This window comes from Colias eurytheme, chromosome 12 (assembly GCF_061535395.1).
Source record: "Colias eurytheme isolate Ceu_HAF_F1 chromosome 12, ilColEury1 Martin Lab GWU primary, whole genome shotgun sequence".
NCBI lineage: Eukaryota > Metazoa > Arthropoda > Insecta > Lepidoptera > Pieridae > Colias > Colias eurytheme.
This window is the reverse complement of record NC_142991.1, coordinates 5091402-5110451: the sequence shown is the minus strand read 5'-3', so window position 1 is coordinate 5110451 and position 19050 is coordinate 5091402. Positions and strand designations below refer to the sequence as shown.

The 19050-nt window shown below is 43.2% G+C and overlaps 1 protein-coding gene across 1 annotated transcript; it reads left to right on the top strand.

Annotated features, from left to right (window-relative positions):
- The first annotated feature begins 1734 nt into the window (after positions 1–1734).
- Positions 1735–18800, top strand: LOC149903979 (dipeptidase 1-like). The gene is made up of 2 exons (XM_090107706.1): positions 1735–1964; positions 17107–18800. The coding sequence occupies exons 1-2, from the start codon at positions 1806–1808 to the stop codon at positions 18448–18450; spliced, it is 1503 nt and encodes a 500-aa protein (XP_089963832.1). The 5' UTR covers positions 1735–1805; the 3' UTR covers positions 18451–18800.
- Positions 18801–19050: the final 250 nt, after the last annotated feature.

The following is a 19050-nucleotide window of genomic DNA, read 5'->3' as shown; positions in this document are numbered from 1 at the left end:
CTTGGTTTAGTGTTCTTCTACATGTACTCTTTGTAAATTTACACGCAGATCGTATTTTTGTTTTGAGTTCATCTAAGAAAAATAATATTTTTTTATGTACTTGAGTGTATTTGTCACTTACCTACATGAAGAAAAAAAAAATTATTGTTCATGGACCAAAATCAATTTGTTGGTTCAAAATCGAATTGTGTTATATTTCACTTTATGAAAGACTAGCGTGCATACAGTGGCGAAAAAGTAAATACATATATTATTTGTAAAGATCTGACATGAATACAAAGTATCATTAACTTTTTTCTTTGGTTGCTATTTATTAGACAAAATATCCTATTGCTTAAAAAAGGTTCCTGAATACAGAGTATTCATTGCTTATTTACGTATTTTATATAAGTAATTACGTAACCCACATTTCATAAAAATGATGTATTTATCCAACATTAAAGAAAAGATAAAAGGTATAAATTTCTTAATACGAGTTTAATAAAATAGATTATTATACATAACTTGGTCAATATGCGGCTTTATCTGAAGAGGAAATTTTCACTTTCTCCGGTCAATACCACATCCGTTGTTTTCTCCAGAGAATGTTCTTTGGATTACGTGTTTAATATAAAGTAGTCCAAAATAGGATATTTTATACAATCTGAACACCGAGTTGATCAGATTTTAGTTAACACAGAAGTAGGAATTTTTTTTCCAAAATATTTTACATTTAAAGTTGCATTAATTTTTTATAAAGATTTTTTTCAGCAATTCGAGTAATATTAACAGAATTTCACACTGTTATAACATCATCTTTATATTGGCTAAAAGGCGTAGGTACTAATGGAAATAAAATACCTATATTACTCGAGTGTTTGTCCATAAATTGTATTGAATATTTACGATACTTTTTCTAACATATATTAAAAGTGACATAAATGTAACGTATAACGCTCCAGAGACACATATTTTTGTTGAGATAAAGGACAATTTACTGTTTTTTACATAACAACGTGACATTACCCGTGTTGCTTTGCTACTTTAATTAAGTCGTACAAGGGTGATGATGAAATGTAGCAAAGGTGTAAAAGCTGATTGATATTAAGTATTAACTTATGAAGTACTTACCTACTTTACTGTAACTAAAAAGGAGGTGAAAACATAAATATTGTGTTACATGCAATTTACCTGTATAATTTTGGGTATTAGGTAATTAGGCCATAAATATATATTTATTGGTTTTATATATTCGCATTAAAGAAAATATTCAACATCTTAGTCGTAGAATAAGGAAATATAATATAATAAAATATTTGTATTATTTTTGTTAGACTCCGCCGAATATCTTAGGTATTCACCTGCATACCATAGATTGATAGTTAACGATTGTGCATCTGAAAGATTCGTCCGGCACTCGTTGCAGGGCACGGAGGCTGGGTCGGTGGGCGGGCGGGTTGTCACGTGGAGCTCGGGGCGCCGGCGCGGCCGGGTCGCCCGGGCGGACGGCCGGGCTCACGGCCGCGGCATTCCTCAGCCGACAGTCGGCCGCTACGCTATGCGCGCCGTCGCGCCCTCAGCTGCGCTCGCCGCGGCTCCCCGCTGCACGGCCCTAACGGCCCGGGCCCGATGCGAGCCTCGCGCCGCCGCTGCCAGCGGTGCCTTGCTGCGCTGAGCCACAAGCTGCATGGTGGAGGGCGCCGTGCGGGGGGCGGGGAGGCAGGTGGCTTCGCGCAGGTGCGGCCCGCGCAAGGCCTGGGGCTCTGTTAGAAGCGCGCGGAGGCGCGGGCACGCCGCGGCGCGCGCCCGCCCTCCTGCTCGCGCTCATGGAGCCGCCCTGGGAGATAGAGCTCGAGCTTCGTCGGCATATCGAGAGCTGTGCCTGCACCTGCGACCACATGGGCTACGGAAACTACATGGACTATCAGGTGGCGCCGGCCGCTCACCCCTGTATATGCCGCGCGATCACCTCACCCCACGCCCACGTATGTGTCCCCTAGTTGCGTCCTGTCGCATGCTAAATCATCCGCGGACCCTTATCACGCCTCTCTGTTTGTAGTGTTCACATGTCATTCACTGTGTATCATAGATGTGTTTTGTTTTCCGTTTATCTTGAAATTGTGTACATATCAATTTAACTGTAAGCAATAATTACATGTTTAAGTATTGTTTCTTTTTGTATTTTTATTTGCATTTCTGTTTCGTTTGTTTTCAAATTTCTAGACATCATCTGTGAAAAATAAATGAATATACTTTAACCATCTCTTTGTATTAAGCTTTTCAATGTTTTATGTTGGTTCTAATAACCATTTTCTTTATAACTTTATGTTTACGCATTAAGTTTAGCTTTCAATGTCTAAGTAGTCGAATACTAGATATTATGAACATGGTAGAAAATTTCATTCAACTAAGCTTTTAATAAAACGTACAAATACCCAGTAAATTTCTTGTATTTACTCACAAGGGATATGTGTGAAGGCCTAAAACCCGTTTCACACATTTGTTCGGCCATGTATATGTAATAAATCGTGTTTATGGATTAGGCAATAAAAGATAATATTGTAATAGTAATTCCATTACCGACTGCTTAACATAATGAAGGCTCACTAACAACACATTAGGTTAAGGACTTTCCCGTGTGGAGTTTCTGGTCTCCCATCGGGCGCGTCCCCAGGTGGCGGATAGGGGCAGGCCCCCCAGATATGGGGGGTACCGGCTGATCAGCCGGCGCGGACCAAAACCAGCTGGCCGGAGGGCTGCTAAATAATACTCCTAGGTGATGGTATGTGCGCAGCATCACCTAGTACTGGGGTTGGGGCCGATGAGGCCGCTGTGGAGCTGAAAGGGCCCAGCCCTAGGTAGCGGCTGGCGGGTTTAACCCGGCAGGCGTACTGCAAACTAGAGGAAAGAGGAGGAGATGATGGAGGTAAGTTTTAAAAATAAACTACCCCAGGAGGGTACCACCAAAAGTGGAGAATCCCTCCCTGAGTCCAACTCAGGCTGCCCCACGTATTCTGGGGGGGGCAAAAACTTACGCAAAGACACTGAGGAGGTGGGTTCCCAGGCCTCTTCGGTGCCAAAAGTTACTGGACCGACCGACGACTCTGGCAAACGGATAAAGGACAATAACGATATTATGCAAAGTGATACGGATATTGGGGAAGGGACGCGCGCTCAAATGGAGCGTATGAGAACTAGGGGGAGGAAAGCTGGACCCAGTGGACTGTCTGCGGCAACGTCTGTAGACAGCCTCATGACGGTCCAGTCATACGAGGAGGACCGACTGTGGGCGAAACGGAAGCGGTCTTCTGGAGCGAGCTGCTCGGGCTCCTCCACAGAGGGACGAACGCGCACGGCCAAGAAGAGTGCCAAGAGGGGCAAGGGACGCTCGTCAACATCGCGCACACCTACGGCTGCAAGGAAGACTCTGGCGGAAATGATTGCCGCAAGGAAAGCTCTTGAGCTTGTAGGCGGCAAGCCCGAGTCTGAGATTGAGCGAGAGACCCAGGTCTCGAGAAGCTCTCTGGTCGCGGACGCAGAAGCCGGCGGCGGGCGAACCGACGTCAACGAATCAACCGCAGCCCTACGGCGCCGCATTGAGGAGAATCTTGCGGTCATGGAGGCTAAATCCTCAAACCTGAAGGGGACGTCGAAACGGACCCTAAAGGATGCGTCGGAGGCGATCCAAGAGGCGGTAGCACTACTTGTGCAGCGCACCGCCTCCGAAGACACACGGCGGCTCCAGGCCGACAACACTCGGCTGCATGGGGAGATTGCAGCCCTCCGCAAGGAGATGGCGGAGATGAAAGCCGCGCTTGGGGGCGCACAACATGCGCAGCAGCAGCAGACGGACTCTGAACTGACCGCGAACATCATGCGGCAGGTCGGAGAAATGGTTAACGCCCGGCTGGAGGTGCTGGAGGAACGCCTACCTCTAGAAAGGCGCGTGAGGCCGCCACTGGCGGCGGATAATAGGACTGGGGGGATGGCGGTTAGCCAAGTGCTAACCGAGGACTTCCCTCAACTCCCGCCTTCAAAGGCTACTAAGAGGGCCAAGGCTGCGAATAAAAACCAGGGTGAAACGCGGGCTGTTGCACAGCCTGTGGGTACCGGTCTGGCCCCAAAGGCCAATCCAGGAAAAGAAGGAAAGAAGGCGGAGCGGCGTCCCGAAAGGGTTGCCCCGTCTACGTCATCCGCTCCCCAGCAGCAACCGCCTAAGCAAGGGTGGACTCTGGTGGAGAGGAAGAAGAAGAGGAAGAAAAGCAAGGCGGAGGCTAAAGCACGAAAAAGGGCTCCTAAACTCCGCTCTCCCTCGTCCTCGGCTGTAGTCATAACCCTGCAGCCGGGTGCGGAGGCGCGCGGGGTCACGTACGCCTCTGTAATGGCTGGGTCCCGGCAAAAGATCAACCTCACGGAGATCGGTGTCAGCGCCCTACGCTTTAAGCGTGCCGCGACTGGGGCCCGAATTTTGGAAATTCCGGGCACTACAAGTGCGAAGGAGGCGGACGCCCTTGCTAGTAGACTTCGTGAGGTGTGGGACGAGGATACCATAAAGGTATCCAGACCGGTAAAGTGCGCGGAGGTGCGGGTCACTGGTCTGGATGATTCGGTGGCTGCCGAGGAAGTTGCAGCTGCGGTCTCCCGGGTGGGTGAGTGCCCCGCGGACCAGGTTAAGTGCAGTGGTCTGCGCGTGGGATTGAGAGGTTCCACCACGGCGTGGGTGAGCTGCCCAGTTGCTGCTGCAAAAAAGGTGGCGCAGGTTGGGCGCATCCTTGTTGGATGGATCTCCGCGGGGGTCTCACTCGGTGCAGTGAAGCCGCAACGCTGCTTCCGGTGCCTGGAGGTGGGACACGTTAGGGCCATGTGCTCGTCGCCCACAGACCGAAGCAACGTCTGTTACCGATGTGGCGAAAATGGGCACAAGGCTGCAGGGTGTACGGCAGCTGCTCATTGTGTTCTTTGCGCCGATGCAAAACTGCCCGCGGGACACCGGCTCGGGGGCCCGGCCTGCAAAGCCCCGAAGCGGAAAAGAGGAAATCGGGGACGCGATGGTCCAGGTACCGCGCCGTGTCCTTGTCCCGCGCCCGTCGAGGCGAATGTGACGGTTAGCGAAATGGAAACGCAGTAATGGCTCTCCTCCATTTCCTCCAAGGCAATATCAACCACTGCGCCGGAGCTCAGGATCTTTTGCTCCAGAGTCTGGCGGAGTGGCGGATAGATGTGGCGGTGGTGGCTGAGCCCTATTTCGTGCCGTCCCGGGACAACTGGGCGGCCGACTTGGATGGACTGGTGACGCTAGTAACGCAGGGCGGCACAGTAATGGAAAGGGTAGTCCGGCGGCAGGGTTGTGTCTCGGCCTCGATCAATGGTAACACAGTGATCGGGGTCTACTTCTCTCCCAACCGTAGCCTGGATGAATTCGAGCGGTTCCTGGCAGATCTTGGGGAACTGATTGACCTCGCTCCTTCGCAGCCCGTGCTTCTAGCCGGAGATTTCAATGCCAAATCAATGGCATGGGGATCATCGGTGAGAAATGCGCGGGGTGCGGTGTTGCAGGACTGGGCGGTCGCAGCTGATCTCTCGGTCGTAAATCGCGGGAGTGAGCTGACATGCGTGCGGCAAAGAGGGGGCTCCATCGTCGACATCACCTTCGCTAGCCCCCCCCTTGCAAGGCGAATTAGCGACTGGAGGGTTGTAACTGATGTGGAAACGCTATCGGACCACAGATACATCCGCTTCAGCGTCTCTGCGCCATCCGCGTTTCGCGGTGAGCCTTCCCTAAATGGTGGACGTCCACGTTGGTCGATTCGTAGTCTCGATAGGGAACTCCTAATTGAGGCTGCCATAGTTCAGGCATGGATCCCTGCACCGCAGATCGCAACAGTAGAGGACGATGCAGCATGGATGGCTGATGCCATGGCGCAGGTGTGTGATGCGGCCATGAGTAGAGTTCGCTCTAATCCGCGCAGAAGACCGATGTATTGGTGGTCCGCCGAAATTGCCCAGCTGCGCGCATCCTGCGTGGCTGCGAGACGGGCGTACACCAGGCACCGGCGCCGGAGTGCACGGGACGAAGTGGAGGAAGCGCAACTGTATGCCTCCTACAGGGAGTGCGTTACCTCTCTGAAGGAGGCAATCAGCAGCGCCAAGGATAGAGCATGGGAAGAGATGCTCGAGGGTCTGAACCGAGTGCCGTGGGGTCGGCCGTATAAACGGGTGAGGCAGAAGCTCCGCCCGTGGGCTCCGCCCCTGTCTCAGTCTCTCGAGCCCCGTCTGTTAGAACAGGTTGTGGTATCTCTGTTCCCGGACCGGGGAAGATATTCTCCTCCGCCGATGGCGGCGACACCTGCGTCACAGGAGGAGCCCGCAGAAGAAATCCCTGCCGTTACCCATGAGGAGTTGGAGTCGGCAGTTACGCGGCTTAAAGGGAAAAACACTGCTCCTGGACCTGACGGGGTACCTGGCCGAGCGTGGGTGCTAGCGTTGGAAGCCCTCGGGCCCCGGGTGGAGCGGTTGTTTTCGGCTTGCCTTGAGCGGGGCCAATTTCCCCGTAGGTGGAAGACAGGGAATTTGGTCCTGTTAAGAAAGGAGGGGCGCCCGCGCGATTCGCCCTCAGCGTACAGGCCCATTGTATTGCTTGACGAGGTGAGCAAGCTTTTTGAGCGCGTTTTCGCAGCTCGCCTCGTCAACCATTTGGAGGGAGTGGGACCAGACCTCAGCGGGAACCAGTTCGGCTTTCGCCGTGGTCGGTCCACACTCGACGCAATATCTCGCGTGAGAGCCACCGCAGAGGATGCGGCCGCTAGTGGAGAAGTCCTCCTGGCGGTGTCTTTGGACATCGCAAACGCGTTTAACACCCTACCGTGGGGCAGTATCCTGCAAGCTCTCCACTATCATCGCGTGCCGGGCTACATGGTGCGACTGCTGCGGTCATACCTTTCAGATAGGACTGTTGCCTATCCAACCCGCGATGGATGGAGTGAGAGGGAAGTGTCGTGCGGTGTCCCACAGGGGTCGGTCCTCGGGCCTCTTCTGTGGAACATCGGGTACGACTGGGTCCTGCGCGCCACTAACCTCCCAGGTGTTGGCGTAACTTGTTACGCCGACGATACTCTGGTGACTGCGCGTGGGGCCACATACGAGGAGGCAGCTTTATTAGCTACCACGGGAGTTGAGCAGGTGGTGTGCCGCATCCGGCGGTTGGGACTACGGGTGGCGCTGGAGAAATCCGAAGCCATCTTCTTTCCCGGTCGCCGGAGGCTACATAGCGCAGGCGCAGAGATCCGGGTGGATGGGGTAGCAATCAGGGTCACCACCACCATGAGATACCTAGGCATCGTGTTGGATAGCCGATGGAGGTTCACGGAGCACTTCCGTCGCCTCGCCCCCCGTCTTGTAGGGGCGGCCGGAGCACTGGGAAGTTTGCTGCCAAACCTTAGAGGTGCTGGGGGTGGGTGTCGCCGGCTATACACTGGCGTAATCCGCTCCATGGCCCTCTACGGGGCCCCCATCTGGGCAGACACCCTGAGCGCCCGTACCAGACCCCTCTTGCGGAGGCCGCAGCGGGTCATGGCGCTCAGGGTAGTTAGGGCATACCGCACGGTGTCTTTTGAGGCTGCCTGCGTAATGGCCGGAACGCCGCCATGGGATCTGGACGCCGAGATGCTAGCGGACGTGTATCGCCGCGTCTCGGCGTCTAGGTCACATGGGGTGAATCCTTCCTACGAGGAAGTAGAGGAGTGGAGGGCCGAGGCTGTCGAGCGGCGGTTCCGAGAGTGGGAACGCCGGCTCGAGGAGCCCAGCGCGGGTGAGAGGACGGTTGCGGCCATACGTCCAGTCCTCCAAGAGTGGTGCGACAGGCGGCACGGGGCCATAACCTTCCGCCTTACGCAGATACTGTCCGGGCACGGCTGCTTCGGACGGTACCTGTGTAAAGTCGCGAGGAGGGAGCCCAGCATGGTCTGCCACTGGTGTGCCTGCCCGGAGGACACGGCAGATCACACTCTTGCCGTGTGCCCCGCGTGGGCCGAGCCCCGTGCTCGCTTAGTCGCGATAATCGGGCCGGATCTCTCTCTACCCTCCGTTGTTCGTGCAATGGTGGATGGCGACAGATCCTGGCGTGCGGTGATCGCATTCTCGGAGAGCGTGATCTCGCAGAAAGAGGAGGCAGAGCGGGTGCGCGAGAGGGATCCTCACGCGGACCCGATCCGGCGCAGACGTCTTATTGGGCGTCGTCGCCGTGTTGCGGCCGCTTTACACGGTCGCAACGTGCCTCCTTGACGAAGGGCACCGGGCGGTGGAACGGGGAATGTAATCCATCGTCCGGTGCGGTGAGGCGACTTGAGACGTGTTCCGCTCATGCCGCCAACGGGAGGGAAGAGCAGGCACCTTTCCTGTTCTTGGCTTGCGCCTGGCCTGGAGATGGGCTGCCGCCGAGGGGGTCGCGGAAGAATTCTAACAAATACCCGCGGCCCCATCATTAAAGCGGCTCGACGGAACACAGTGGGGTTTTAGTCGGTAAGAATCCGACATAACCCACGGCTCCTTCCCCGGGGGCCGTGGGTATCTTTGGAAGATTTCCCCACTATAAAAAAAAAAAAAAAAAAAAAAAAAAAAAAAAAAAAAAAAGGTTAAGGACTTTGATGAATGACTCATAATTAATTCGTCCACCAAACACTTAAGACTATTTTCGCTTGGCCGGCTAGACGTGTAGAAGCATACTCACACGGGTTCTATGAACGCCAGAGAGATCATGAATTTTAAAAGCAGATGCTTTGTTGAAGCCGCCTTGTTGACTATCATGTTTGAAAGTTTTACAGGATTTTTCGATTCATACGTGGAAATGCTCTTGACATGAAGGACTTGTCACATGTGTGATAATTAAGTTAATCGAATGAACTATTAATTATTAACAACTATTAATCTAAAAGTAACGGTATAGAAGACAAGTATTAATTACTACCAACAATTACAACCAACATAGGTACTACCAAAAGCTATTAATGGAATAAACATTATATCTAATTATTATATTGAATGCCATAAAATAATATACTTACCTATAAGCTTCGTCAAATATAACTAATATCTAATATCTGTTGGTCAATACAACGAAAAGAAAATCAATGATATAATGGCAATAACAAAATAAATACATGCTTGTTTGTCGCCGTTACAATCATATACCTACCTACTTATTATTTTATATGCCCAGTTCTCACACAAGAGGGCGAAGGTGATTTGTACATTTTCATTTATAGAAACGCTTTGTGCGTGTATAATTTACCAAAAAAATAATGGTACAAATAAGAATGTTTATATTTAGGAAGGTAGAAATAATTTTGTGCTATTACTTGCATAAACTATCCACTGAAATTATTATAGCTTACAATAACAGCATACGCTCAGCAAAATTATATATAGGCCTAGGCCCTGGAAATATACAGGGTTACTTGTAAAACACCGGCAACCTCGCAGGACAAGATAGCTAACATCATAAGTAACAACATTTGTTCTACGACTTTTGATAATTTGTTAGATTTTATTTTCATACAAAAATAAATATTCATTTAATTTTCCGTCTGAATATTATAAACTCTACGCCTCCCAAAAATTACGTAAACAAAAAGCGAACGAGAGGGGGAAGGGGCGCGTCGTCCATCCGATAATTAATAGAACATAGACTTACAAATGTAAGGAGAGTACAATAAAAGTTTAAAAAATCATTTAAAAATAATTTATTGCGTTATGCCAAAAGTCGTAGAACAAATGTTGTTACTTATGATGTTAGCTATCTTGTCCTGCGAGGTTGCTGGTGTTTTACAAGTAACCCTGTATATACTAAATTTAAAAATACAATTTCTTATATTGATTCAATCAAGATAGGGATTGTTTTGACAAATCTATATATATATTATATAAAAGAAAGTCGTGTTAGTTACTCCACTTATAACTCAAGAACGGCTGAACCGATTTAGCTGAAAATTGGCATGGAGGTAGTTTAGAGCCAGGAGAAGGATACTAAATATGTACCACGGGCGAAGCCGAGGCGGACCACTAGTAATATATAATTATTATAAATTTTCAATACTTAAAATGCCTTCAAACAATATTCTATTCTATTAAATTTATATAATCTATCCGTATTGGTTGATAGAAAGGAATTATGGTATTTCAAGGCAAATTAAAATGCAATATGGATTATTAGATTTCGGCGAATTTTTCCAGCATTCAATTAAAAAGTTGTTACTTTACTTTTTATACAAATCTGTCTCAAAGCGTGATAAAAGTTTTACGGAACGGTTAAATATAAATTGGATTTCTTTCGTAGTGATAGGGCGAAGTTAAACCAATAAATTGTCTTGATTCTAACTAAGATCAACATTTTATCTTGTAAAAACTTTCCTTAAAATGTTTATATTTATCAACATATTGATTACACTAAACTATTAAGACTATATTTTGTTTTGCGTATTTACTTGTTCGAAGTTTGTTTGTTTATTATGAAATTTTGAAAATTAAATTAATTATGTTATATTTGTACCTACATATTACCTATGTTATCAGTTATGGTATTTATAATTATACCCACAGACATGTATATATAAGTAGACAACGCAAGTACCGCGATCTGTATGAAAACCAAGCGTGTCATATTTTTTGTACTGACCTTGACGCGTTATGACGTCACGAGCGCTTTTTAGTGATGTTAATTTCATTTTACGCTAAATCGATTAGGCCGCCACTCGCGCGGCGATTCTAGTATCGTCCTATCCCATCGAAGTAAATCGAAAGAAATCAGATCAAACTAGATCTATGTCTAAGAGGTAGTCAAATAAATGAATCGTAATCGATTACTAAATCGATTCAAGACAGAAAAATGATAATTACCATAGACAGAGGGATGATAAAATAAAGTTATAAACCTTTTAATATTCTAACAAGTAAACTAATGTGTTTTAGCTTTTTCTTACATATGCCCATTGAGTTACCATGTACTACGTACTAGAGAGGCCATCGAAAGAAAGTAATGAAACTGTCAATCAATCAATCTTTATGTCCCGTTGCATCGATCCATTTTCCTTTTATGTTCGGGTTACTTGGAAAACTGAAAAAACAAACATAGTCTAAGCAATAAGGAGTTTTCTTAAAAAACTCCCAAGATGACACTTTAACTAATGGCGTCCATGTCATAATATTTATTTTTAGTACCTTTGTATTAAAATACTTAAAAGTTCTAGGTCAAGTCGTATTAAATGACAAAAAAAATCTATGCCTTTTTTTCTGAAAAATTGCTCCTTCAAATTATCATTTTTCTGTTCGATTATAAAATCGATTAGAATCGAGAACTGCTGCATCAAATGAACATCACTAACCACAAAATTGGACAGAAAAATGAGAACAGAAAAATGAGAAGACGCTATTCATTGCTTGTTATCATACGACGCGATCTTTACCGTGCCAAGTAAAAGCCGCAATGTATTCCGAATCATTTCGTATGATTTGGTATCCGTGTTTGTCACGATCGTTTTCCACAGATATTCTTTATTTGATTTTAAAATAAATAGTGCATATTCTGATTAGAAAATTACTTACCGGTGGAAGGAAACATCTCTGCTAACTCGGCCACTCACAGCTGTGGAGTTTCTACAGTTTATAACGGCGTAATTCTGCATTTTACTTTATTCAGCTTCACGTCTTTCCTTGGCGAACTGCAAGCGCGGACTGAGTGTAGGCCAGCGTCAAGTAAGTTTCATAATCGTAGTTTGGACACGGGAAGTACATACACTCGCTTAGTCTATCTTGATATATGTCCGTGATTATACCCTATTACAAAAAGGTAATCAAATGTAGAAATTGTAAATTTATCAGTTTAATTTGAAACCCTTCAAAGTCAAAGGGCTTTTAGACTGTATAGGCATCTTCTAGGCAAGAGCATGTACTTCAGTAAAGCTCTTAAGCTACTTTATAGGTATTATATATCCAATTGACATAAAAATTGAGTTGATAGCTAGTTTATAATCCTGTATCTTGCATCTTGAATGAAGTATCGTATAACAAATGCTCATAGTAGGAGGATCTAACAAAGTATATATTATTATTGAATTAATATCTACATTTAAATAGGTAGATAATGTGTTTCTGTAGAGCTTTTTTAGAATATTCTGTTCGGAAAGGTCTTTTGTTAAAAAAATAACAACAAAGAAGTTGGTCTTGATACTGCACAATTTGCGGATTTCTGAATCTGAATAGGTTTGCATTCTATTGTTAAGTATATATTCAGTCGTTGAATAATCAGGCCATTACGAAAGAGACACGTCCGTAGATTTATTACTTATTTGTAATATGTATCAATATTGGAGCAATTCGTTGTTATAAATTAACAATCAGTGAAAAGAATTTCAAATCGGAGCGCGACCGCGTTTTCGTAATTACCAACCAACTCATTCGAGCAATTTGCATAACTGATTGAGTTGCAAAGCTAACATCTTCCATTCAAAACGAATACGGACGTAAAATATTGAGATATCTTCTCCTTAATCACGGCAGGTAGATGGTTATCACAGTTTGCCTTAATAAAATATTCCCCGGAGCTTTTCATGACTTCCCCTTAGTATTCCCAAGCATAAAGGATAACTTTTACAAAGTTGTGTTTGTTCTTACAACTCCGTCTAGTAAACAATATTCACGTACAAGAGAAAAGTAATCGACCGTTAAAAAGCTTCTTATCCTACCTTACAGTTGTAGCCATTATTTAAACGTAAATATTGATTCGTTCTATCTTTGTATACAACAGCTTGTTCATAAGGGTGGGCTGATGCCTAATTTTAAAGAATGACCTAGTTTTAAAATGCGGTCATCCAAAAAGGGTCTCACTTCAAAAAATGTTACGACGCATAATCGCTGCTTGCTCAGTAGAAATAGAAGCGGCAGCTCCACGACTAAACGATCGTTGTAAATTGGCTGGTATATACTAGAACTACCTCTATTTATGATTGGAAAATTGGCTATTTAGAACATCACGAAGGTTTAAAATTCAGTAAAGTTAACAAGCAGATTTTTTTATATTTCATGGCTAGTTCAAGTAGTTTTGTGAATGTAGGTAGCGAAACAATAATTTTATTACATCATTATTTGAATTTTCTTTGTATAAAAATAAATGTGAGAAGTGTTCTTTATGTTACTCCCAAATCCCAATGTTGACAGGATCCGCAAAATCTCTGAATAGTAGATTGATTACAATTACGCCCTGCGTTCATTAAACCAGACTCGGTTGAAGGAACATTCAGGTCTCCGCGTTCTATAAAAGAGTGATGCGTTCGGATGGTTAGTTCCGAGGTAACAATGGGGGCGCAAATTTCACGCGACATTATGCCGGTCGCTGGGGTACACAGTGCAGAGTGCAGACTACATAAGCTGAACCGCCCGGTATTGCTTTAAAGTTTAAATGAATCCATTTAACTCCGCCTACGCTCTTGTAAATTTTCTAAATGCAACAATCAACTAGTGTGACATATCCTTCAACCAACTATTATGTGAATATAAAATATATAAAGTATATATAAAACGTTTCAATTAATAGGATCATAACATTCGATTTTACATCATTTTAATGTTTGTTTACAAAAAAAAGTATCCATGCTTTGTTATAGGTTCTCGTTTACCAACTGTAGCTTTTAACAAACGTTCTCGACGAAATGTTGAAAGCGAGTGTTGAATAGAGAAACTAGCATTTTCCAGGTAGTTTCGGTTTCTCTTATTTCATTCAAGTTTGAGGACTTTTAATGCTACTAGAGAGTTTATTTAGCCCTTTTACGTTTTAAATAGGGCAAGAAGGAAATTGTAAAGAAGAACGTGTTATTTAAATAAAATAAATTAAAATACCTACCCCCACAATCTTTTTTTAATATTACCTAAATTATAAGAGTATTTTTATAGAGCATTATAGTTTTATATACTAAATTATTTTAATCAGTATTCTTCTAAAAAATAATATGTAATTCGTAATTTAGGCGTGAGTTAATTAAGTATATTCAAAAATTCACTGCCTACAATTTTATTTATTTCTAGGAGCTTTTATGCATTTTTTGTACTTCGTGATTAAATATACCAATAATTTTTTACTTTGGCTCAATAAACCTAGTAGGTATATAGATTGTAGGTACACCCTTGGAAAACTATTGACCGCTATGACCTCTTGTTAAACAGGGTTGAATATAGCTTGTCGGTTGGATTTTATCTGAATCTAAGTTATTGAGAGCTGCCAGGTTCAGGAGACAAGTACCTATCACGGATGTGTGATGTAATCTGGAGTATTTTGCATCAGGTAGCTTTTCATTACACATCCATAATTATATATTACACATTGCTTTGATAAACTAAATCTTTATTCTGATGAAAAAATCTAAGGTAGGTAATAAACATTTCAATAAAACTAAATAAATTATGATGAGATGCCAACGTATATAATATGTAATATTTTATTTACTTTCGTATGATATTAGGTAGGATTATGGAGAATAGGTATTAGGAGGACCTAAGATTTTTTAGGATGACTTCTTTTTCGTACTTTATCACACACAAGTCATTTTGTACCTACTCAAAATTTTGTATTCAAAATACACTTAGGTACTACACTTACACAGACATATATACATGTCTGTGTACACTTACCTACATATGTACTATATTATTAATTATATTGTTGTAATTGTAGCATTCAACTAACAGAAAACTTCAGTGTTTCTGTTAACTTCATGTTTTTACTTTTTACTAACATTAGTATTGTTTGTCTGAACACATTCATGCCCGCCACCGTCAGCTCTTGGAAATACTAAAAGTCTTAAAAGTTTATAACACAAGGTCTCATACAGAAAGTAGAACATTGTGAAAAACATACAGCTGGACTCATTAAAAGATTTTTCTACGTAACAAAAGGCTTTTTCTAAGAACAAAACGAAAAGTAATAAGATTGAAATGAACATACATGTTTAATTGAAAATATTGTGAGTAGGTTTAATTTATAGTACCTAATTCCTATTCGATAATATCAATTTTTCATCTAAAGGCTAAGTAGGTACCTATCTACCTACATATCGAAATTTATCATAAATGAATTGATGGGCTTATTTAGATATAAATATAATTCTATTATTTGCACAGATACTCTCCAATGACAAAATAATTTAAGTAAAATTAATACATGTATTTTTTTATTAGGTTTTTATAGCATTCTTTTATTTCATTTGTGTACATAAGTAATCAGTTTTAACGCTTTATGAATGAATAACAACATTTGTTTAATGTTTACTCCCTTGAAATCCCGGTTTGAGGGAGGCATTCACGCCAGTACTCTCTGTAAATGGGTCAGAGGCTATTCAGGTCCCCCTAGAACCTCCCCATATTATGTGTTCCCCTTGCATAATTGAACATGCGGCAAATTATTGTCATTCTGTTGAAACCATGCAGCAGTCGAATTCTATTGCTGTGTTCTCAACGCCAATTGGATCACATATGCATATTGTAATAAAGGTGTCAAATATGATTTAAATAATTGAGTCACGTATTTTAGAAACCTTAATGCATTACAAATTACCATCTCCAGGAAATTATGCAACATATTTTTTATTGACTTGTATAATAAATAGTGTGAGATAATTTCCCGCTTCGATATTATAAAACATTAACACTAACCTAACCTAACCTAAATGTTTAACTCTCCAGCCCAATATTGAAAAACAAAACAATCAAGACAATCTGTTGGTCTATGTAGATATTTAAATGGCATTAATTAAACCATAATTAAACTAGAATATTGGATTATAACTATAAGTGTTTTTAAAGATGAAAAATAATTTTAATTGTATGTGTGCATTTGTTAATTAAATTTATCGTTTCTTTACCCATAATTATTAGTATCACAATAACCTTTTAGTCTTATACAGTGCCATCCACAACTAGGTTAATTAGCAAGTTAGATAATGACTTGAATATGTCAGAAATCAGAATCCATTAGTTATACCTTTATATAAATCTATAAACAAGTAACAATCAATGGAATGATAATGAGCGAATGAGATATGCGTATCGTATGGTAGGTATTGTATCTGTACAGCATTCTGAAAATGTCGGTCACGATTGAAATACCCTTTGTGCCGTTCTAAGCCTATATAATATGTGTTGCTTGTGCAGGTTTTTTATGTCAGAAGTTTTTTTGGTTTGAACATAATAATCACTCTTAGCAGAAGGTTTATTAAGTAGTAATTAATAATTATTGCCTAGGTACCATATAAAACAAAACTGACACACAGTGATTTACTCATAAACAAGTTGTACCATTTTGGCATAACTAGGTACCAATACTTTACATGATATCAATAGCAATATTTGTTTTTAGAATCTGCTTTAAATAATATTTCTCCCGATAGAATTCGGTTTATATTAACCGAATTCTACCTACATGCTTTAGAAGTAAATCCCACAGAACATAATATAGATAATAAGTATACCGGGATAAATTGTAAGATTTTACCAAATGAATAGTGTTAGACGTTCGTAATAAACAAAGATCACAGAACCTGTTCGGACTTTTATCATTACCATGAGTACCTAAGTAAATCTTAGGTTTTACTCAAAAATCTTAGGATTTACCGTAATTCCCGAATTAAGTAAAACGTAGGACCTACTATTATACGTATGTATATTAAACGTATGTATATTTTTTTGGTAAAACCTTTACAGAAACATAATTGTATGCACCTTTATGTAGGTAATAGAAACTCGTGTACCTAAGCTACACCACTTATGTATAACTAAAGAACTACTGAATAGATTTTATTGATTTTGATAATACCTAATCTACCTAATCTAACTGTTAAAAGTTTGAAAATCTAAACACGGTAACCCGGGCGTAGTAATGGTTACAGCACTTATAATATAAGAATAGTTGAAAGGATTTTGGACTATGTTGGATTTCTCTCCAATGAAAATCCAAATCCAATCAAAGTAAGACTAAAATAAAAGCTCACAAAAAAGGATATCTAGGCGTAGCCGAGACGTGAAACTAGTATAATAATCAAAATTATGAAAATAGTGACAATTATTTATATTGCCTATCTTTTTTTATAGGCGGCGGTACCAGAAGGAATGACGTTTCCTGGTTCCATACCAGATGTAGCAGAACGTTGCGGTCGTTGGGCACCGGATTCACTCTCAGCTTCCGCATCAGGAAGCTCTGACGAAAAGCCAACGCCGAGGCGGCCAAGATGGAGAATTGCCCTTGCTGGGCTCGTCGTGTTGGCCGGTCTTGGCGCCGCCCTTGCGTTGCCACTCGCTCTTGGTGGTGGTGGTCGCGCGACGCCCGAGCAGCGACTAACTACCATAAGGCGGATGTTACGTGATTTTCCATTAATCGATGGCCATAACGATTTGGCTTGGAACGTTAGAAAATTCTTACATAATAAAATAGGAGATTTTAATTTAAGTGCCGGCTTGGAAGGCCTCGAGCCGTGGGCTCGTTCGCGCTGGTCGCACACTGATATACCACGGCTACGACTCGGTCAAGTCGGTGCGCAATTCTGGTCAGCATATGTCCCTTGTGGTGCGCGAGACAAAGATGCAGTGCAACTAGCCCTAGAACAGATGGATGTCATTAAAAGAATAGTCGATATGAACGCGGCCCATCTTGCATTGGTTACTGATGCCGCAGAACTATTAGAGGCCCATCGTGATGGTCGGATAGCTTCACTGATTGGAGTTGAAGGTGGTCATGCCCTGGGAGATTCACTTGCGGTGCTGCGCGCATTTTATCAGTTGGGTGCTCGATATCTTACGGTTACTCATACGTGTGATACGCGATGGGCGCGTGCCGCTGGCACTTCTGGTGGACTCACAGAGTTCGGACGCGCCGTGGTGCGTGAAATGAATCGTCTAGGGATGATAGTGGATCTGTCACATGCAGGAGAAGAAACAGCGAGAGATGCTCTAGAAACAACTCAAGCTCCGGTCGTTTTTTCACATTCAGGTGCAGCAGCAATATGTAACTCATCCCGTAATGTTCCGGATGACCTGTTACGCATGATTGCTGCAAATGGAGGTGTCGTTATGATTAATTTTTATGCTAAGCTCGTAACGTGTGGAGAACGCGCCACTGTGGAAGACGTAGTAGCTCACATAAACCATGTTCGTCGAGTAGCTGGTGTAGAGCATGTAGGATTGGGTGCAGGATATGATGGTATTGATGCACCTCCTGAAGGGTTAGAAGATGTTTCACGGTATCCTCATTTGCTCGCAGAATTATTGCGAGATCCAGACTGGAGTGAAGATGACGTGCGTAAACTTGCTGGTATGAATGTTGTACGCGTTATGCAAGATGTAGAGCGTGTGCGTGATCAATGGCGACGTGCAGCCGTTTTACCGGGCGAAGAATCTCCTGGAGTTCGCCGCGGTGACTGCGTGTATGGGCCTGCGTGACGCAGGCTCCGAGCCGCGCGCTTTCGCGGCCCTCCTCGTACTGCTCAATATTGACATTTGTTGAACGTAGTTATAAAATATGTATATTAGTGTCCAAATGTGATTTAGCGATTAAAGTAATCTTTACCTGACCTCGAAGCACAAATTGTTTAGCTAAGGAGCCGTACGCGCTGGGCGCTTCGTCTCGGTGTCGGCACGCGCGGTTCGATCGCTAAACTCTTCTCCATCCATGCACACGACTTCGTTGACGAAAGCCCAATGCGATTCGGATTTATATGACGTGAGCCAATGAAGATATTAAAAACGGAATAAAGTGTTTATAGAAAAAAATAAATATTCTTTATTTATAATTCTGTCTTTTCTTTCTAATTCACAAATGATTAAGGTCTTTTCAGAAGAATTAATAATTAAGAATTTTGATATCAGTTCATCACTACATAGTATAAAACAAAGTCGCCTTCTCTGTCCCTATGTATGCTTAAATCTTTAAAACTACGCAACGGATTTTGATGCGGTTTTTTTTAATAGATAGTGTGATTCAAGAGAAAGGTTTTAGTATATAATTTATTATGTTTTAGACAAAGCGGGCGAAGCCGCGGG